The following is a 22,121-nucleotide window of genomic DNA, read 5'->3' as shown; positions in this document are numbered from 1 at the left end:
GCAGTTCGACTTGAACAGTTCATAGGTTTCTTTGGAAACCGCATCAAACACAATTGCATATTCCTTCGGTGTTACAGCAAGATTATACCTTTGATTGAATTCATTGTACCTCAATAAGAGTCCATCTTTATCAAAAAGTTGACCCACCAGTTGGATATTCTTGTTAAACCAATGCGGAAAAAATAACGAAGTGTCTATTCAACGAGCCGGGATCGGCGATCAGCCTGGGCAATATTAAAGGACGAGCCCGGCTTGTTGTATAGCGGTCACCAAAAAATAATGATTTATTCTTATAAAGTATAAATTGGTTAAATGGAAGTCGGGTTTTTGAGATAAGACTTTATCCAGTTTATTTTGAAGGTATTGTTTAGAGCTGTAAAGTTAAGGACATTTAATCCACCTTTCTCATACGGGTTCATTATGATGGATTTTTTCAAATAATGAATGCGATTTTTCCAAATAAAGTTGAACAGTATCTGGTCTAATCAAATCAAATCAATTTTATTTATATAGCGCCAAATCACAACAAACAGTTGCCCCAAGGCGCTTTATATTGTAAGGCAAAAGCCATACAATAATTACAGAAAAACCCCAACGGTCAAAACGACCCCCTGTGAGCAAGCACTTGGCGACAGTGGGAAGGAAAAACTCCCTTTTAACAGGAAGAAACCTCCAGCAGAACCAGGCTCAGGGAGGGGCAGTCTTCTGCTGGGACTGGTTGGGGCTGAGGGGAGAGAATCAGCAAAAAGACATGCTGTGGAAGAGAGCAGCGATCAATCACTAATGATTAAATGCAGAGTGGTGCATACAGAGCTAAAAGAGAAAGAAACACTCAGTGCATCATGGGAACCCCCCAGCAGTCTAAGTCTATAGCAGCATAACTAAGGGATGGTTCAGGGTCACCTGATCCAGCCCTAACTATAAGCTTTAGCAAAAAGGAAAGTTTTAAGCCTAATCTTAAAAGTAGAGAGATTTAAGGTCTATAGATTTAAGGGTAGGATTGTCTAAATATAGTGATAAGGCAGAATAAGTAAGCTGAGAGATTCCTTCCGCTTTAGTAAGCAGAACTCTGCCTTTCAGACTTAGATCCCTTTGGAGCCACTGGTTGAAACGCTTCTTTGTTTTTATCAATTATGGGAGCACAATTTACAGCACATCTCTCCTTATAATTTTTACAAATAATAATGCCCAAATATGTTACTCTTTCTTTTACAGGGATGTCTCAAATTGAGTCTAAATCACAATTCTTTATTGGGAGGAGTTCACATTTTTTATATTGAGATTAAGACCTGAGACCTCAGAGAAAGATTGTATAAAATGTAATGCATATGGGATTTGGGTGTTGTCCTTTAAAAAAAGTGTAGTGTCATCAGCTAATTGACTAATTACAATTTCTTTACCAAAAACAGATATACCTTTTAACTGCTTAGTGGATATATAACTAGCAAGTATTTGCATGGCTAAAAGGAATAAATAGGGAGAAATTGGACAGCCCTGACGGATTCCTTTATTCAGGTTGAATCTGGGAGAGGTGCCCGTTTTTAATTTAACTGTACAGTTGTTATTTTTATAGAACATTTTAATAGCATCACAGAAGAGATGGCCAAAACCAAATTTAGAAAGAGAGCTAAATATAAAATTGTGATTAACAGAATCGAACGCTTTATAAAAATCCAGAAATAGGGTATAACTATCATCTGGCAATAAATGGGAATAATCTAAAATAAGACAGATGTTGTTAGAGATGTGTCAATTTTTACGTAAAACCGGATTGTGTTTCTCCTATTACAGTGTTTAACACAGATTTTAGTCTCTTGGCAAAGATAGATGCCAGGATTTTATAATCATTATGACTGCAGTGTTGGTCAGGAGTATGATATAACATTCAAGTGACATAAGCATAATAAATATGGCCGTAACTCTCGCGATTATAAAAGTGGTTTACCAATCACCATAGCTACAGTTGATGCTTGAAAATTAATGTATAAATATACAAATATCACATTTTATTCATTAATATGTATATGTCGCGGACATGAATGAGCGAAGCTCTTCAGCGTCTCACCGTCATTTAGGTCTAGGGATGGGTATTGATAACATTTTATCTATTGATGCCATTATCGATTCCGCTTATCGAAACGATTCCTTATCGATTCCCTTATCAATATCTCTTGTGAATTTTCTGTGTACTAAAGTAGGCTTTACAGGTTTTCTATATCAACAACATTTTATTGAGTCTTAAAGTGAATAAATATGAAATTAGTCACTGGATCATTGATCTCTGGACATAAATAAAATCTGTACATGGTGGATCCTTGCTCTCGGGACATAAATAGAAATAAACAAAATCTGTAGTTTTTGTCAAAAGCATTTCCTTTCAGACATTATGGCATGAATGTCATTCCATACCTCTGAGCTGAACTCAGCCGGCTGTGCTGCAAGTCATCATCAATGTAATTCATAATGAACGCAGGAAGTCTCATTTTGGGAGGAAAAAAACATTTTAGTTGATTGTAGTTTATTGTTTGTATTACAACGTTTGGAAAGGTGGCATTTGATTTAAAATGACGATTCGCTTTAACTTGACCCGGCAGAGACTGGCACAGCGTTTAGAGCTGTGCGAACGGAATGGAGGACGATTTTCGTTTCTTGCCTGCAACAAGACAAGAGCCCCAGTTAGTGACTTTAATCCGCACAAAAGTAACATCTTGATTGACATCTTTAAATGGCTTTGAGAGGGGTTAAGAAGCAGACTTGCTGCTTCTGAAAAGTATGCTTCGTTGGATCAAGCTTCAAAGTGGAGCCATTGCAGAAGCGGTTGATTACAGACCCGCTGCAGGGCCTTCAATCAACGTAGAGAAATGATCATTTTCCCAACAAACACCCTCAAAAACAACACCCGCTTTGAAGGACAGATAAGGGAATTATTAAGCAAAAAGGCTATTCATGTCGGTGGATTGAATAATTTCGTGCCATTTCTGGTTTTGGCTTCGTCTACCATCGGTTTGTGGCTTTTTACGACAGCGTTGTCCGGTTTGTGGCTTTTACCCCACTGGGCAGATTTTTTGTGCCTTTTCCGGTTTGTGCCTCTGTCTACCAAAGAATGAACTTTATGCTGCTGCACAGCACTCCACTCGTATAACATTGTAATCAAGGAACATCTTCTTCTTGTGGCTGCTCCCGTTAGGAGTCACCACAGCAGCTCAGTCATTTCCATCTCAACCTGTTCTCTGCATCTTCCTCTGTCATACCAACCACCTGCATGTCCTCCCTCACTACATCCATAAGCCTCCTCTTTGGCCTCCCTCTTCTCCATCGTCAGCATCCTGTTGGGAAAGTGTAGTGACACGGACCCACAACAGGGGGCGTAAATGAACGGACAATGGAAGGAGTTAAATTAGAACACTTTACTGTTGTGAATGCCACAACCAAACACAGCAGATTACAGAATGGACACAAGTCAATCAATAAAGGTGTCGTGTGGGCAGGCTCGACGATAGGAGACGCCCGTCTGGAGACGAACCGGAACCACACGATTTCCACCGCCACCGAACCCGAGGGATACTGGAGCCGCCAAGTCCCGAAGTCCCCAGGTGGCCACCGTCTCGGCGTGTCGGATCTGGTACTGCTGGCGGAAAACAAAGACAGTCAAGTGTGGGTGTGTGTACACCCAGTAACAATAATGGTGGGAATTCCACCTCCACCTCTCACTCAATATTCTGCAGAGTACCGCAGTGATTCCTCAGGGGAAAAGAGTGCAGTCCAGCACTCACTCAGCTTCCACAGACAGAGGGACCGGTACTCCTGCAAACACTCACAATATACAGATTATATTGTAAAACACAAACGGCTGAGTCTATTACCTCTCACTGAAGTTGATATCTCGGCGATGTGGTGGAGGTGTCTTCCTGCTTTTATTCCAGGTGTGATGTAGATGATCAGTGACAGCTGTCATGGTTGATGGGTGACAGCTGTCACCTCGGCTGTTCCTGGAGGCGGCAGCGCCCTCTTGTGCCTGAAGCCCGCACTTCAGGCAGGGCGCCCTCTGGTGGTGGGCCAGCAGTACCTCCTCTTCTGGCGGCCCACACAACACATCCTTTTCCTATCATAGCTCATCATAGCTCTGTATGTAAGCGGGGTCCGGTACACAAAAAAGCAGTCCAACACGAACAGCAGTACAACTAACATCAGGCTTAGGCGTCATCAAGTTAACAGGCAGTTGGTCATACACACGAGGAGGCTAGCAGAACAAGGAACCAGAATCGGTTCTAGAAGTGAAGGGACACGGCACAACGATCAGGCGAGGGACTAGAGCAAACAATGAACCTTATATACATCCAGGTGATGAGCTGCAGATTAGAAACAGGTGTGCCAGTGGTCAAAATTTAAAATGGTTGTAATCATGTTGAAAAGTATGGTGCATTATTTTTCTGATCACAAGTATTCCACAAAGGTATAGTTTTTACTATCTATATTCAAAAGTTGTTGTGTTACAGGGTAAAATTGGCATGCTTGCCAACATTTGAATTTATCAGTGTGGGACACCCACGTGTGGCTGCAAGTGCTACAGGGGTGGAGCATAACTAGGGGGGTCCAGGAGCATGACTGGACCCATACAAATGACTAATGGGTGTCCTGCACACACTTATGCGGGACACGGGACTTGGGGATAATGCGAGACAGTTGGCAGCACTGAAATTGTGACAGCAAGGACAATTTTGGTAAAACAATGTAGGTGCAGTTTGATTTGAATAAAAACGTGCTGTCTAAAAAAAAAAATATTATTGCACTCAAACAATATTATTTTGCATGAACAAAAAATAAATTTTAAACAACCTTTTTTACTTCAATGTTGCCACTACATTACTTTTAGTATCTCTATGTCACATAAGTAACAGATAAATAACAACAATAAGAGTTTTCTTTTAAATATTACACAGATTTTCTCTTACAGTTCAGTATATAGCAAGATACGAGGTCTGTCCATAAAGTATAGGTCCTTTTTATTTTTTTCAAAAACTATATGGATTTCATTCATATGTTTTTACGTCAGACATGCTTGAACCCTCGTGTGCATGCGTGAGTTTTTCCACGCCTGTCGGTGACGTCATTCGCCTGTGAGCACTCCTTGTGGGAGGAGTCGTCCAGCCCCTCGTCGGAATTCCTTTCTCTGAGAAGTTGCTGAGAGACTGGCGCTTTGTTTGATCAAAATTTTTTCTAAACCTGTGAGACACATCGAAGTGGACACGGGTCAAAAAATTAAGCTGGTTTTCGGTGAAAATTTTAACGGCTGATGAGAGATTTTGAGGTGATACTGTCGCTTTAAGGACTTCCCACGGTGCGAGACGTCGCGCAGTGGTCCCAGGCGCCGTCGTCAGCCTGTTTCAAGCTGAAAACCTCCACATTTCAGGCTCTATTGATCCAGGACGTCGTGAGAGAACAGAAGTTTCAGAAGAAGTCGGTTTCAGCATTTTATCGGGATATTCCACTGTTAAAGGAGATTTTTTTAATGAAAGACGTGCAGACGGATTGCAGCGTCGGCTCGCAGCCGCTGCGACGCTCCGCCACAGGAAAAACACCTCTGTTGAAAGCCTTAAGGACAAGTTGGAACATGTCCAGCTGTTAAACAATTTCTCATATACTCACTCCACTGAAAGCCATCAAAAGCCGCCTGGATTTTACAAATGGTTATCAACACGGAGGTGTTTTTCCTGTGCCGCCGCACCGCGCCAGCTGTGTCCCGACGCGCGGACCCGTCCGCACGTCTTTCATTAAAAAAATCTCCTTTAACAGTGGAATATCCCGATAAAATGCTGAAACCGACTTCTTCTGAAACTTCTCTGTTCTCTCACGACGTCCTGGATCAATAGAGCCTGAAATGTGGAGGTTTTCAGCTTGAAACAGGCTGACGACGGCGCCTGGGACCGCTGCGCGACGTCTCGCACCGTGGGAAGTCCTTAAAGCGACAGTATCACCTCAAAATCTCTCATCAGCCGTTAAACTTTTCACCGAAACCCAGCTTAATTTTTCGAACCGTGTCCACTTCGATGTGCCTCACAGGTTTAGAAAAAATTTTGATCAAACAAAGCGCCAGTCTCTCAGCAACTTCTCAGACAAAGGAATTCCGACGAGGGGCTGGACGACTCCTCCCACAAGGAGTGCTCACAGGCGAATGACGTCACCGACAGGCGTGGAAAAACTCACGCATGCGCACGAGGGTTCAAGCATGTCTGACGTAAAAACATATGAATGAAATCCATATAGTTTTTGAAAAAAATAAAAAGGACCTATACTTTATTGACAGCCCACGTATGTTAAAATGATGAACCTGTTGTGAAAGTGTAGTGACACGGACCCACAACAGGGGGCGCAAATGAACGGTCAATAGATGAGCCAAAAATTAACAATTTAATGTTGTGAAGGAGCACAACGAACATACAGACAATCTCAGAATATGATTACAGTCAATCCACAAAGGTGACGTGTGGGCAGGCTCGAGGATAGAAGACGTCTGTCCTGAGAAGAGCCGGAACCACACGATTTCCGCCGCCACCGAACCTGGTGAATACTGGAGCCGCCAAGTCCCGAATTCCCAGGTGATCACCGTCCCCGACTGTCGGATCTGGTACTGCTGGCGAGAACAAAGACAGTCAAGTGTGGGTGTGTGTACACCCAGTAACAACAACGGTGGGAATGCCACCTCCACCTCTCACTCAATATGTAGCAGAGTACCGCAGTGATTCCTCAGGGGAAAAGAGTGCCGTCCAGCACTCAATCAGCTCCCGCAGACAGAGGATAACAGGTACTCCTGCAAAGACTCACAATATACAGATTGATGTGTAAAACACAAACGGCTGAGTATATTACCTCCAATGAAGTACGATATCTCTGCAACAAGGTGGAGATGACGTCTGGTCTTTATGGAGTGAGATGATGTTGAGTAGATGGGTGACAGCTGTCAAGAGATAATGAGTGACAGCTGTCACCCCCGGCTGTGTCCGTGGCGGCAGCGCCCTCTCGTGCCTGAAGCCCGCACTTCAGGCAGGGCGCCCACTGGTGGTGGGCCAGCAGTACCTCCTCTTCTGGCGGCCCACACACAACAGAACCCGTTTATATATTTTGCAAAACTCAAAGTGAGACTGTCACATGTTTATTTTGGATGCACCTTTTATATGAAATTAACTGCTTTTATCAAATCCAAAAGTTTATAACAATTTTCCCTTAAATTGGAAAATACAGCGTTTTGTTTCATTAATCGATATAGTGATAGTGACAGTAAATTCTATATAATAACCCCCCCCCCCCCCCCCCCCAAAAAGAAATCACATCCATAAGTGTAAATGATTAAAAATCAAGACATTCTTTGCTGCTCTGGTGTAGGAAACTGAGAAACACATTTTTCCGTCTTCAGCAGTACATATACAAAAGTAATGAAGTCTTATCAGGCCTGCTGTTTTTAGAATATTTTTATTTAATGGAGCTTACATCTTAAATCTACCCCCTGTCAGTCTTGATCTCCTTTTTTAATATGCTTGATTTTATATTGTTTAATGTTAAAAATTGGTCCTTTGTATGGTGTTTTTGCAGTGTTTCAATAATCATTATGTTTTCAATAACACTTAATAATAATGAATTAAAAAATCGAATATTGCGCCATCATTCAGCATAAAATATTTTAGATTTAAACGGGAAAGCTGTAGATGTGGGTGGAGTTCCTGCGGAGTGGGCGGAGCGATCACCTGATTGACAGGACTGGCAGCAGCTACTGGATAAACATGGCGTCTGTCTCAGGCTGTGGACGGTCGAGCTAGTGATTTTTACCTCCCAAAAATCTTTTTATTTTGTGCTTCTGTCGCTTCTTAGTCATAAATGCCGCGATGGTAACGTTAGATAAACGCGTTACAGTACAAACGGGAGGACAGAAGGCGCCTTGTTCTCTGTGTTTTATGTGAGAAGAGGATAATTGATGTGATGTTTAATGTGAGAAATGTTTTTTTACTGAACAGGTGTTTATTTTGATTCAGAAATCTTCTGTGGACTAGAAGGACCCTCCTAGTGAGTCTTTATTTTTTCTTTTTCTGATGAAGTGAGCTCCGTGTGAGAGCAGGATGGTGGCTGGCCGCTCAACAACTGGGCTCTGACAGCGGGTTTTGATGGTGCTTCTCATGCCTCGCTCTGCGGCACCACTATGATCGGCTCACCTGACTTGGTGGCTTTGACCAAAGACGATGAGTATGGGCAGACAAATCCTGACCCCTGGGCTCTGCCCGAGGACTTTTCCATTCCACTCCACCCACTGGCTGACTCCAATCCCTGGGCCAAAACCTCCTATGCCAAATTCACTAAAGACTTCATCCTCATCTCTGAGTTCTCGGAGCAGGTGGGACCTCAGCCTCTCCTCACCATTCCTGATGATCCAAAAGTGTGTGGAACCTTTGATCTTAACTACTTCTCTCTGCGGATCATGTCAGTGGACTACCAAGCGTCCTTTGTGGGCCATCCACCTGGCAGTGGCTACCCACGGCTCAGCTTTGTGGAGGACTCGAGAGTGGTGTTGGGTGATTCAAAGGAGGGGGCGTTTGCCTACGTCCATCATCTGACACTTTATGACTTGGAGGCAAGGGGCTTTGTACGGCCCTTCTGCATGGCATATGTTTCAGCAGATGAGAGGAAAATCATGCTGCAGTTTCACGAACTGTCGCTCCACTTCTCCCGGGCATCTGAGTGTTTGAAGGCTGGAAACAGGCGAGCTTTTGCCAAGGAAGTCCAAAGGAAGCTCAAAGATCTGGAGTAAGCATCGCTGCTATATACCAGCTTAAAATTAGCTTTGTCAGTCAATGCCAGACCAATAGCCCTGCTATTCTTCTGCCACTTGTAGTTATCAGACTGATAGACTGCATGTGATGGAGACTCAGACTCATATTGGAACCATGTTGCAGCCACTGGTGCCAATAGGGTGCAAGCCATAAATTCGGGTCCATAACTGTTGAAACTGTCAGTTTTAATAGATTCTTCTTGTGGTAACCAGTGTTTTCTACCAAGTATCAGAAAGTTCAGTGCTGGGGTTCTGAGTAATTTTGCTAAACAAATGACTTAAAAGCCCCCCCCAAAAAAACAAACTACTTCAAGTGGCATAAACAATTTACATTCTGTATCTTTGTGGTTGTCATCGTTCTTTTTTCTCCCTTTGATAAATGTGTGAGTGCTGTGTCAGCAGTTTCAGGAACAAAATGGCAGGCCATAGAGTTGTGAAGCTGGCAAAAAAGAGCAAAAGTGGCCACTTCCTCAAAATAGAATTTGTGAGCAGACATTAAATGTATCCACGTAAGCAGTGTGCTCTCTGTAAGCCTGATCCCATCAGATCTCAGAAGGTAAGGATAGTGGGTCTTGGCTGGTACTAGGATGGGAGACCTCTTGAGAAGACCAGAGGCTGTGGGTGTGTGGGTTGCATCAGGAAGGGTTTCCAGTGTAAAGTTTGTGTCAAATCCCGTGGCGACCGTGAACGAATGGAAATAGCTGTAAGGTGAACAATATTAAATGTATCTTATATCACATTTTCATTTAGCATACCTTGAAAACCCTTTTATACCCATTTTTAAACTCTAGTTAACTCTTTCTTCACTCAAGGTCTAATGTTCTTTCAGGTTCTTTTTTGGGGGGGATATCTGTCAAACAATGACCAAACTTAGATGATCACATAAACTCCATAGTAAAGGTAATGAAATTAATCATAAATTGCAGCTCCAACACATGACATCAATATGCTGCAAGATTGCATTGACTTTTTCCTCTTAAAATTACATCAACTTTCAGCAAATGGAAAAGCTCTGATTAGCTTGATCTTGACTATTAAAGAATAATTTTCCTCATTATATTGAGTTCAAAAATCCATAACTCTAATCATCTAAGTTACATTTAGATGTTTGATGTATTATTGATGGTCTTTAAGGTCATCTGCGTTTCTTTCCTGGTTTCTCATTAGGTACACGCAGTCTGTGCTGCAGAAGGAGGAGGGCCTGCAGAGAGAGGCAGGGCCTCAGTGCATGTACTCTGCTCATGCTGTGGAGAAAGCTAATGAGCTTGCAAATGTGGAAAAGAGCATCTACGAGCATAAAGACCTGCTGAGACAGATCACTTCTTACCCATACCGTCCTCGTCGGGATCCTCACGCTATCACTTGCCAAAAGTGTATGAACGATTGCTTGACTGAATGTGACGTGCTGGTAGACAAATACAGCAAAATTGCCAACCATTTAAATCACACAGAGAAAGGGGAAAATGGAAATGAGGTGGATTGCCAAATTGGCAATGAAAGAGGTGCTGAAGAAGAGGAAGTGGAAAGTGAGGGTGTTAAACACATGCCATCTTATACACCCCAGCTGATCAAAGCCAAGTCTGCTAAATGTTTCGATAAGCGTCTGAAGACTCTCCAAGAGCTGTGTGATGAGACCTTCTATGAAGCCACAGTGGAGCTTCTGAAGGAGACTGAGAGGAGTTTTCGAGGGGACCTGTGCTACCTGCACACATGCCGCTTGGCAAGGGCACTCTGCAGGAAACAGGGAGTTACCAGCTTCTTATTTGAGGAAGACCACAGAGAAGATGATGGGTATGAAGGTGAAACATCAAGACCTTTCTGTGCTGTGAACCATGCCATAGAAAATTTCACACTCCTACATCCACCTTCCATTGTCCTAGGAACTGAACATTTGGAACTTGCAGTTTCTTTAGACCCTGTTTCAGAGACCAGTCACACTCAGGAAAGTGAACTTGGGCTTGAGAACCATCTGGATTCCTCCCTTTCAGATCATACTTTAGGAACCCAGGAGAGCTCAGAAGAGACAAAAATAAGTTTTAGCAGTGACAAGAGCAGGATGGAGAAGGTAGAGAAGCAGCAAAATCTACCATATATGAAGTCAGACCCTCCTGATCCAGATTCTGACTTAACCCCTGACCGTGACCATAATACTGACATAGAGAGGGACAGCAGCAGTGAAGAAATGGAAACCACTGCTGGGGAAGATGAGTGTGAAAATGAAGGAGACCAGACACCCATCTCTTTGTTGGACATTGTCTCTGAACTGGTCAGCAGGGAGGACGAGTGTGAGGGACAAGAGAAGACCCAGCAAGAGGAAGTAACTGAAGGGGTTTGTGAACTGGAGCCCGAGTTGTTGGTGCCAATAGACACAGCATGCTGTATGGCCCAAGAAGGTTTCCTTTATGAGGCATCATCATCAGATGCGGTGTCTGGTTTAGCCAAAAGCGCCACACAACAATCCTCGAAAGCTCTGGTCATCAACCAGGAGCCTGCAGCGCTTCTTCCACTCCAGAGTGACTATACTGTAGGTTCTCCATATTCAGAAAGCCCCAGAGCTGGGCTGGAACTGCCTGTCGGGATCCATACAGATGGAGTATCTGGGACCTCTGCAGAGGATGGATCAGACTGCACCATTAGTGCTTCTACAGGGTCTGATCGGACTGCTTCGCCCCTCGGTTATGGAGGGGTGGTGACCCTACGCCAGAAAAAGAAGGCTGGACATGGAGCTCTAAGGTTTGTGCGGCAGTACCCCTTTGCAATGCAGGCCCTGTGGTGTCTGCTGAGTGGCAGAACTCTGGTGGTCCTGGGAGCAGACGAGGGGCGAGTCCGCCGACTGGTTGGTGCTTTGGCCCTTTTTATACCTGGTCCTGGGAAATGTGGTGAAAGGATTCAAGCTTGGCTGTCCTGTCCTTTTTCTTTGACTGACTTGCAACGATGGAAACTCATTGGATTGCAAAGGTATGGATGAACTGGAGAAAGCCTACCTTGCATTTAGGTTTTAGCCCTTTAACAAGTACGCAGGCATAAAACTTACATGAAAGAAATGTAGAAAATTCAGCCAACAGTTGATAGCTAATGATTAGTATGAATTTTGTATATGATGATAGCCACTAAACCTCAATATTTCTAGACCAGCATGAAAATTCTTTTTCTTCTCTGAATGGTGGTGACTAGTTTGGATCGCACATTACTCTATTGTTATTACTCGTGGTCTGACTCGATCCCTGATGACTCAGAGAACTAACTTGTGAATGGACTGCACTAATGTCTTTCCATCTGAGAGCAGACCCTGAAAAGGCTTTACAACAATGCATCACATTCACCCACACGTGCTTTCACTCACACACTGATGCTGGAGGAATCCATGGATTGAAGCACTCTTTGGTACAGGGCTACCCAAATCTGTTCCTGGAGGGCACCTGTCCTGCATGTTTTCATGTCTGCTCTTCTCTACTCACACCTGTCGATGATGGCTATTGATTTATCTATTTGTTCACCAAATGTTTTTCTGGATTTTCAATGGAATATTCATGGTGACCAATGTGGCAGTGACCACTTCTGTATTTTTATTGACATTGTCCAACCTTTGCCAGAGGAGAGAGTCCCAAAATGGCAACTTCACAAAGCAAATTGGGATGCTTTTTTACTTCAGTGTACACACGATATTTCTGTTGAATGTTTTCAGGATGCAGAGGATCCTTTGATTTTGTTTACTCGCACATTACTTGACATAGCTACAAATACGGTACCAAAATCAGTTACGGAATGTCGTAAACATAATCCTTGGTTTAATGCCGACTGTAATGAAGCTGTCAAGTGCCGTAAAAAGGCCTTAAGAAAATTCAAAAAGTACCCAACACAGGATAATTTACGAATATATCACGAGATGCGGGCATAAGCCCCGAATGTAAATAAGAAAAATAAATTACTATCTTGAAGGAATTATGTTTCTAAGCTGACTATTAATACTCCCATGACTAAAGTGTGGGGAGATGGTGAGAAAAATAAGCAGAAAATACACATGGTCTTCTGTAACATATTTAATTAAAGCAAACGGTGTTAGGTGTAGGGCAAGACAGGACATTGTGAATTTATTGGCTGAGGAATTTGGACATAATTCATCTTCCAATCACTACTCTCCTACATTTCAGATTTATAAAACCCATGCTGAGAGCCTGGCACTCAGCTTTTTATCGACCATTTCGGAAGATTATACAACCCCTGGGAAAAATTATGGAATCACCGGCCTCGGAGGATGTTCATTCAGTCATTTAATTTTGTAGAAAAAAAGCAGATCACAGACATGACACAAAAGTAAAGTCATTTCAAATGGCAACTTTCTGGCTTTAAGAAACACTATAAGAAATCAGGAAAAAAAATTGTCAGTCAGTAACGGTTACTTTTTTAGACCAAGCAGAGGGGAAAAAATATGGAATCACTCAATTCTGAGGAAAAAATTATGGAATCATGAAAAACAAAACGCTCCAACACATCACTAGTATTTTGTTGCACCACCTCTGGCTTTTATAACAGCTTGCAGTCTCTGAGGCATGGACTTAATGAGTGACAAACAGTACTCTTCATCAATCTGGCTCCAACTTTCTCTGATTGCTGTTGCCAGATCAGCTTTGCAGGTTGGAGCCTTGTCATGGACCATTTTCTTCAACTTCCACCAAAGATTTTCAATTGGATTAAGATCCGGACTATTTGCAGGCTGTGACATTGACCCTATGTGTCTTTTTGCAAGGAATGTTTTCACAGTTTTTGCTCTATGGCAAGATGCATTATCATCTTGAAAAATGATTTCATCATCCCCAAACATCCTTTCAATTGAGGGGATAAGAAAAGTGTCCAAAATATCAACGTAAACTTGTGCAGCCCCATATCATCAATGACTGTGGAAATGTACATGTTCTCTTCAGGTAGTCATCTTTATAAATCTCACTGGAACGGCACCAAACAAAAGTTCCAGCATCATCACCTTGCCCAATGCAGGTTCGAGATTCATCACTGAATATGACTTTCATCCAGTCATCCACAGTCCACGATTGCTTTTCCTTAGCCCATTGTAACCTTGTTTTTTTCTGTTTAGGTGTTAATGATGGCTTTTGTTTAGCTTTTCTGTATGTAAGTCCCATTTCCTTTAGGCGGTTTCTTACAGTTCGGTCACAGACGTTGACTCCAGTTTCCTCCCATTCGTTCCTCATTTGTTGTGCATTTTCGATTTTTGAGACATATTGCTTTAAGTTTTCTGTCTTGACGCTTTGATGTCTTCCTTGGTCTACCAGTATGTTTGCCTTTAACAACCTTCCCATGTTGTTTGTATTTGGTCCAGAGTTTAGACACAGCTGACTGTGAACAACCAACATCTTTTGCAACATTGCGTGATGATTTACCCTCTTTTAAGAGTTTGATAATCCTCTCCTTTGTTTCAATTGACATCTCTCGTGTTGGAGCCATGATTCATGTCAGTCCACTTGGTGCAACAGCTCTCCAAGGTGTGATCACTCCTTTTTAGATGTAGACTAACGAGCAGATCTGATTTGATGCAGGTGTTAGTTTTGGGGATGAAAATTTACAGGGTGATTCCATAATTTATTCCTCAGAATTGAGTGAGTACATATTTTTTTCCCCTCTGCTTGGTCTAAAAAAGTAACCGTTACTGACTGCCACAATTATTTTTCCTGATTTCTTATAGTGTTTCTTAAAGCCAGGAAGTTGCCATTTGAAATGACTTTAGTTTTGTGTCATGTCTGTGATCTGCTTTTTTTCTACAAAATTAAATAACTGAATGAACATCCTCCGAGGCCGGTGATTCCATAATTTTTGCCAGGGGTTGTAATATTCCACTTACTATTACTGAATTGAATACTTCTCTCAGTAAATGCCAAGGCAGGATGCTGCCGCAAGGCAGCATCCTATCCGTTACCCTGTTCCTATTGAAGATAAATGGCATTGTTGATGTTGTAAATCCTGGGTTTGATAGATCTTTGTTTGTGGATGACTTTTGTATTCCTTGTTCGTCACAAAATATGTTATTTATGGAAACAGTGTTGCAAAAATGTTTAAATAGAATTAGAAGTTGGGTTGATGAGAATGGTTTTCGCTTATCTTAAACCAAGACTGTGTGTGTTCATTTTTGTGCTAAACGGTCAGTGCACCCTGATCCAGAAGTTAAACTACATGGCACTATTTTCGTCAGACTAAATATCTTGGTCTAATCTTTGATAATAAACTTACTTTTAAAGCACGTATTGATTACATAAGGCAAAAATGCCTTAAAGCCTTAGCCCTGCTAAAGGTTGTGTCAAAAATGGATTGGGGTGCTGATCGCGTTGTACTCTTCTGCCTCTATAGATCTCTAGTTAGACCTAAACTGGATTATGGTTGTGCAGTTTATGGCTCTGCCTGTAAGTCTTACCTTGATATGTTGAAGCCAGTTCAGAATCAAGGTCTCTGAATTTGTCTAGGAGCATTTCGTACCTCTCCTATGCAGAGCCTTTATGTGGAGGCAAATGAACTGCCGTTACATTTAAGATTCGAAAAGTTATCTCTTCACTATGCAATTAAATTAAAAAATAACTGTCATAATCCAATGTATGATGGTACCTTTATGCCATGATATTCTACTTTCTATACTTGTAGGCCTTCAGCTATTAAACCTTTTGGTTTATGTAATAAACGCTCTATTATGCATACTCAGTACTACTAATATAGCTTCTTTCTGCATACCTAATATTCCCCCTTGGAAGCTCGTTGACCCAGTAATTAATTTATCATTAAGAACATTTAAAAAGAGTTGTACCAATGATTTAATCTTTTTGAACGAATTCGGAGAAATGAGGTATAAATACAGGCATTATTGTGAGAGATATACAGATGGGTCAGAAGACCAGGACAAAGTTGGTGCAGTGTGTGCAAGTGGCCATCTTCAAAGGTAAATTAGATTGCCAGACAGTTCTTCTATATATACAGCCATGTTGTTTGCCATGAAAATGGCTTTGGATGTTGTTGCAGACACTGACCAAAGATGTTTTGTTGTTTATACAGACTCTCTGTCTAGTTGTTGGCTTTGCAGGGCAAAATTTATACACATCCGTATATTGTTCAGCTTTTGGAGACTTTGTATACAATCGGTACATTAGGTAAGCATGTAATATTTGCCTGGATACCTAGTCATACAGGCATTAAGGGAAATGAAAAAGCTGACAAGTTGGCAAAAGAAGCTCTTGCTATGGATGTAACAGAAATACACATACCCTACACGGATCTAAAGCCAAAGATTAACAATTATTTTAGAAACTTATGGCAAACATTATGGGATCTACATCCCAATAATAAACTTCATCAACCAGTCGTTGACTCGCTTACTCGTTTACCACTAGCTAAGCGGCGGGAAGACGTGTTGACCCGCGCTTGTATAGGTCATTCACACTTGACACGCATATTTACTTGCATTAGATGACCCACCTTTTTGTATACCGTGTAATTGCGTACTAACAGTGAAACATGTACTGCTTGAATGTGTTGGTTTTGCTCATATTCATGTGAATTTTTATGACCTTCCTGCTCTTAAGATGTTATTTAGAGATGTTTCACAATCACGCATTGTAAGTTTTCTTAAAGAGATTAATCTTTTTATTAGGTTTTAAGTTGGATACTGTTTGATTCCCATTCACACCAGTTATATCTTTGGGCAAGGTATTTTATTCCAGTTGCCTAGTTTTTCAGAGGAGACTTTCGGCCGTCAGGCCTGCGCAGGGGGAGACACACCTTTGGTACGCTAACAGACCTGCTTCATTTGTTGTAAAGGGTAGGGAATCATCCCGGTGAAGTAGTCGCATTCCTAACTACTGATAGCCTGCTGTTTAACCTATGATGATCGATATTGTGGTGTATTTTGTGTTTGATGTTCCAGGTGAATATTTTGGCAACTGTTTGACACTTATATGATACTTATGTGTTGTAGTGTCGTTAATTTCTTATCAATCAATCAATCTACTCACACCTGATTATTTGACTTTGGAGTTTCTCAGCTCCTCATTGGCTGAGCACACCTGTTAGAGTTAATTTAAATTTATATAGTGCCAAATCACAACAAATAAGGTCGAACCTTACCAGTCCCTAGAGCAAGCACACAGGCAACAGTGATAAGGAGAAACCTTTTCTGATAATTTTGAGGAAGAAACCTCAAGCAGTCCAGACTCAAAGGGGTGACCCTCTGCTAAGGTCACACTAATAAAAAACATTTTTAACAATACGAAGAACATCACGTTTTTGAGAAATATTAAGTCCACACAGATGTCCAGGACAGCACTAGTTGGTTGTGGAGGGGAGGCGAGGGGTTTGGGTCTTCAGATCCAGTCTTCGTGGAGCAGGGCGATTGGGGAAAAAAAAAAACAAAACATGCAGGGCAGCTGGACCTAAAGGAACAAATTTGGGCAGCCGTGCACTGCTATATGGGCAAACTGCTGCACTGCTATTGTTCAATCTTGGGCAAAAGGCTATCATTTTATTTAAAAACAAACAAACAAAAACTATTGTTATGCACAAGATTGAGATCTTTATGCATCATAGAATTGGCAGTTATGCATTTGGGAACATACAAGGAGAAAACCTTTTCCCATAGTGCATCACCCGCTGCATTTCAAGCATGTTTTAGGAGTGGTTGTAAAGTCTTCATTTATACCTCACCTTACTCTTGAATTGTAAAAGCTTTTCCCTTTTGCACTAGGTCACAGTAAGTTGCAAGTTCAGATTCTGTTCTCTTCAGCAGAATCATTTTACTGATCTGTTATTGAAATGCATGGAGTCATTTCATCATTGTCACAGGTCAAAACAGTTTAACGGGAGTAAATAGAAACTTGAGGTCTCTGAGGAATTTAAGATCAGGGCCTCTTCTCCAACCTGACATCTGCATCGTGGGTGAATTTTGTTGTTGAGCTGTTACCATAGTTATTCCTCAGTTTCTGACAATATGGAAATGTGTTTTTGACTCATCTTGCCAAAACTCCAACAAACCAACTGATAGAAGAAGCAGGGAATGTGATCTCAGAAGTAAAGAGAGTACTGCATCACCTACTCAGGTGTACACACAGTACTATCGTGTCTTTTCTTCCAGTTTGTGAGTTAGTCACAGCACCTTGATACATATAACAACAGTTTTATTTGGAAAACTCCTGATTTGAGTAAAATCTGTTGAGCAGTGCAGCACAGTGATTATTGAGCTCAGATTATCACCAAACTTCATTTAGTTGTAGGCGTTACATTGTTGTGTTTTACAGGGACATGAATATGTGGACAGCGACACGGTTTTTGTAATATGGCCTCTGTACACATGTTTAAATGAAACAAGATGTGATTGTGGTGTCAACTTTCATTTTTGAGTCAAAAGGTTTGACTCCATTTAGCAGTTACGGTGTTTTTATGCACAGTTCAACCATTTTCAGAGGCCATAAGTACACCCCAAATCAGAAAAATTTGGGAAAATGAACAACAAAAACTTATAGGGCTATTCCACAGAGCACCGTTCTTTCCCTTTTCATCCCAAATAGCAAATTGGGGTGTCATCACAGAAGTGTAAATTATTTTTTGCTAAGTGCACTAATACAACCCCACTCCATGACAGATCTTGGCTTTTGTTCGTGTTGTTGATAAGTCGACTGTGTATGAATGGCTGTAATTCCTAAATGATTAGTTTGATATTATTGTTAAATCCATTGAATTTAAAGCTAAAAGCAATACAAGGACCTTGTTTACTTTTTACTCCAATGCAGTGATGGATGGAAATGACAAAATACTGTCATGATACAGGTACTAGAGACTTGACTGTTGTTGTACAATGATTACAGGCTGAAAGGTTAAAGAGAAACAAATATCTTTTTAGAGGCGATAAGTGTGATAAAGGAATTCCAGAAAAATAGCACTAACATAATACCTTCTTTCTCACAGAGTGGCGTCCCCTGTTGGCTCAAACATGATTCACTCACTATCCCGCTATAGCCGCTACATCTCCATCTTGGACGCTGACCAGAAGACCTTACGCTGCCCTCCGTATCGTGGCCAACTGCTTGCCAACATAGCCGACCACCGCACCTTCATCCGCCGTGGATCCACCTACTTTCTCCATGTTCAGAGCACACTTTGTAGCCTGGCTGCTAAAGCCTTCCTGTTTACATTCACCCACCACCTCCACCTGCCAGTTGCCACCACGGAGGGGCTAGAGGGTGTGGAGAGCCGCCGGTGCAGCTTCCTGCAGGAGCAGCTGGGTCTGGGTGAGGACGACAGCAGGATCCTACTCTACCTCAGCCAGCTCATCACTCAGCACTACCTCCAGCCCGACACTGGGGGCAGCGCAGCGCCTCCTTGTTTTAGTTTTAACTACGCCAGCAGCGTTTTGTACAAAATCTAATATTACACAGTAGGAGCGATCTTTGCTCTTGCACACATTTTTTCATAGAAATCATCTTTAGTCGGACCAAACGGCAACGGACCGAGAGGTCATTTTAGCTTCAGGACAAACTGCACTATCTATTGTTTTGTGTATTTTCTGTCTGCCTCGCTGTATTTTTCTTTAGTCTTGATCTGTGTCCTTTTTGTGGCTTTTGTCCAAATGTGTTCATTCTGGAATACACTACTTGAACTGCCCTGCAAAATGTTATGTGCACTGGCTCTGGAACATTCCAGGCCTCCATCTCTCTCACATACACCTCTTTCTGAACTCCAGTGTGGAGATGTTATGAAGTAGGTAGGTAAACTGGCTGACCATCAGTCTAAATTATAGCTGTTTTCGATTACTTTCCCCCCAGCTATGCATTCTGTTGATGTTTTGTCTTCAGAAAAGTTTCTTTCATTAAAACCAGTCTTTTTTACATTCTGTATTCCTTTATGCCAGTGGTTCTCAACCTGACCTACACATTTTCCATCTCTCTCTGCTTTATACCGACAACACATGAAGGCCAAAATCTTACCTTAGCATTTGTTCGTTCTTTTTCAGTTCAATCTTTCATCCACTTTCCCTTTAAATCATTTTGCAACACATATGAGTTAATATTCCTGCCATGATGAATGAATGTTTGAGCGCACAGTCACAACTGCTGTTTTGACTTTTGAAAGCACGGAGTAAATGATATTGCCGAAAGCTGTTTGAGGTTAGGAGGCTCCTGCATGAGGAAGTGTTAAAATATATACATATATCTATGCTGTGTGACTTTTCGATTCGGGACCATGTGATTGTTGCATGTTCACCCCAAACGCTGTTGGTTATAACCACTGGCGAGCATCGGTGTGTGTAACCCAGTCAGGAAAGTTTCGAAGTTACCTAAACTAAATGTAATTAATTTCACTGTTGTCTTAAAAGTTGAGTATTGTGGTGTCAGCATGAGACTGTCTTGTGACAGGGTGAATCTGTAACTATAATCTGCTGTGTGATGGACTGATTTGGAATGCATTGTGGGCCAACGCACTGTTTGTTTTTACTTCCTGTGCCGTCAGAAACAAAGCTTTTATTGTGGAACCTTAATGAGGACAGTTTATCTTTTATCATTGTTTAACACAAACTGTATCTCGTCATTCTGGTGCCCTAGGTGAACTCGAACAAGTCCCGCACCACCCCCCCAAAAAAGGAAATGGCACTTCTCTAACTCGATAGCTGTAATGTAGTTAACTGGTGTAATCACTCAGAACTGGCCCCTCATATCCATTTATCCTCATTTCACTCATGTTTGTTTTTAGTTGTACATTATTTTTGGGGGGTAGGCACCCATTCAGCACCCTCCCTGCAGATTGTGCTCTACATGACCATCTAGGTTGCCGATTCCTAGAATCACCTCTGCTCTTGGATGACACTTTAATAGGGATAGACGTGCTGAATTTGCTTATATTTTCTGTTGTGATGATGAACAGCTGAAACTTTAAAGTTCATCATGCAGGCCAGTGTAACAATGGAGCAGCTTTGATCAGGATGTTCCTATGGTACTTTTGGCTACATGGTCAGAGAGATTATCTACGACTGACTTCCTATTTTGAACAGTAATTACATTCCAGTGCGTACTTATGTGTCACTGCAAACAGGTACTTCTAATGTATTAGATCATTGTGACATTTTTAACGTTACTGTATTATTTAAAGTCACTGCACTTTGAACTGTTTAGTTTTTTTTTACAGCTTCACTTGCACGTTGTCAGTGATTGTGCTGAATGCAAAAAAAATGTGAATGTAATCTGAATAAGCTATACCACAGTGTTGCCATGTCAAGTTTAAGTGAACCTTCTGTGTGTATCCCATCACAAGATGTCGGCTTCATCAAGATTCCCAGGATATTTAGTAATTCACACTATCTAATTTATTCTATTAAGTTACTTGAGACCAATTTTTTTTGTGTTGATACCTGGTAAAAAGTGTTGATTGTTAATATCACTGAGGTACAATGCAACCTGCAGATTATTAAAGCTGAAAGTCGAACAGACTCGTCTGTCACTTGCTGTAGCAATGACAGATGTGTTAGCATTTGAGATGTCATGAATAATAAATGCTCATCTGTGAAAATTACAGGCCATGAAAACCTCTTAATTACGCTTATGGAAAAAGCAGAAGCACTCATGACACCAGCAACAACGGTGTTTTGAGTCATAATGGTAATGTTCTGCAGGGTCTGTACAGGTGTGTGTGTGTGTAAAAGTAACTCATGGCATAGACAGGTGTATGTATTTTGTTAACTTTAATGACAGCTTGAAGGGATTTGTTGTTACATGACATACAATTGAGTATGAAAGAAAATTGTTAGAGGCTCATTATGGAACAAGATACCGCGGTAAGTAGAGAATACTCAGCCTCTGCTAAAGTTTTTAAATCTTTCCACAGTTGCATATGGCTAGTAGGGCTTCCTGCTAAACATCCTCAAAGTCCCACATTTCTTTGTCAGTCCATGTAGATAATATAATGCTTTAAGCAAAATCTGAGCGTCAACATTTGTGATGTCAGAAATACATTTTCCAGACTCCCACATCCTGTGAGGTGTGCACACATGATCTGCTAGAGCGATGCGTGGAGACCTGTTTGAATTCAGAAGGTATGGTTAAAAAAATTACTTTCCATTTAGCTACAAATTTTATTTTTAAGCCACCTGAAGACCTATATTAAGTTGATGGGGAAAAAATGTTTCAACAAAGTATAATTAATGTGAGACACACTTAAGCTTTTTTTTTTTTAATCGTCACATTTCCACATAAGAACTCAGGCTCTGTAATAGAATTTCTAATATTTAAACTCGGAAAACAAGTCTGTAGTACAACATGGCATAAATTAA

At 41.5% G+C, this 22,121-nt stretch overlaps 1 protein-coding gene across 1 annotated transcript; it reads left to right on the top strand.

Moving 5' to 3' along the window:
• Positions 1-7,733: 7,733 nt before the first annotated feature.
• smcr8a (Smith-Magenis syndrome chromosome region, candidate 8a) lies at positions 7,734-21,357 on the top strand. The gene is made up of 3 exons (XM_034191304.1): positions 7,734-8,790; positions 9,983-11,773; positions 18,767-21,357. The coding sequence occupies exons 1-3, from the start codon at positions 8,189-8,191 to the stop codon at positions 19,224-19,226; spliced, it is 2,853 nt and encodes a 950-aa protein (XP_034047195.1). The 5' UTR covers positions 7,734-8,188; the 3' UTR covers positions 19,227-21,357.
• Positions 21,358-22,121: the final 764 nt, after the last annotated feature.

The sequence above is a fragment of the Thalassophryne amazonica genome, chromosome 16, assembly GCF_902500255.1.
Source record: "Thalassophryne amazonica chromosome 16, fThaAma1.1, whole genome shotgun sequence".
Taxonomy (NCBI): domain Eukaryota; kingdom Metazoa; phylum Chordata; class Actinopteri; order Batrachoidiformes; family Batrachoididae; genus Thalassophryne; species Thalassophryne amazonica.
This window is presented reverse-complemented; position numbering and strand designations above follow the sequence as displayed.

Excerpts from the sequence above, each read along its gene's own strand:
- smcr8a (XM_034191304.1), top strand. The coding sequence starts at position 8,189 with ATGATCGGCTCACCTGACTTGGTGGCTTTGACCAAAGACGATGAGTAT. Across the intron at positions 8,791-9,982 it reads AGGAAGCTCAAAGATCTGGA|GTACACGCAGTCTGTGCTGC; the intron begins GTAAGCATCGCT and ends GTTTCTCATTAG. Across the intron at positions 11,774-18,766 it reads AAACTCATTGGATTGCAAAG|AGTGGCGTCCCCTGTTGGCT; the intron begins GTATGGATGAAC and ends TCTTTCTCACAG.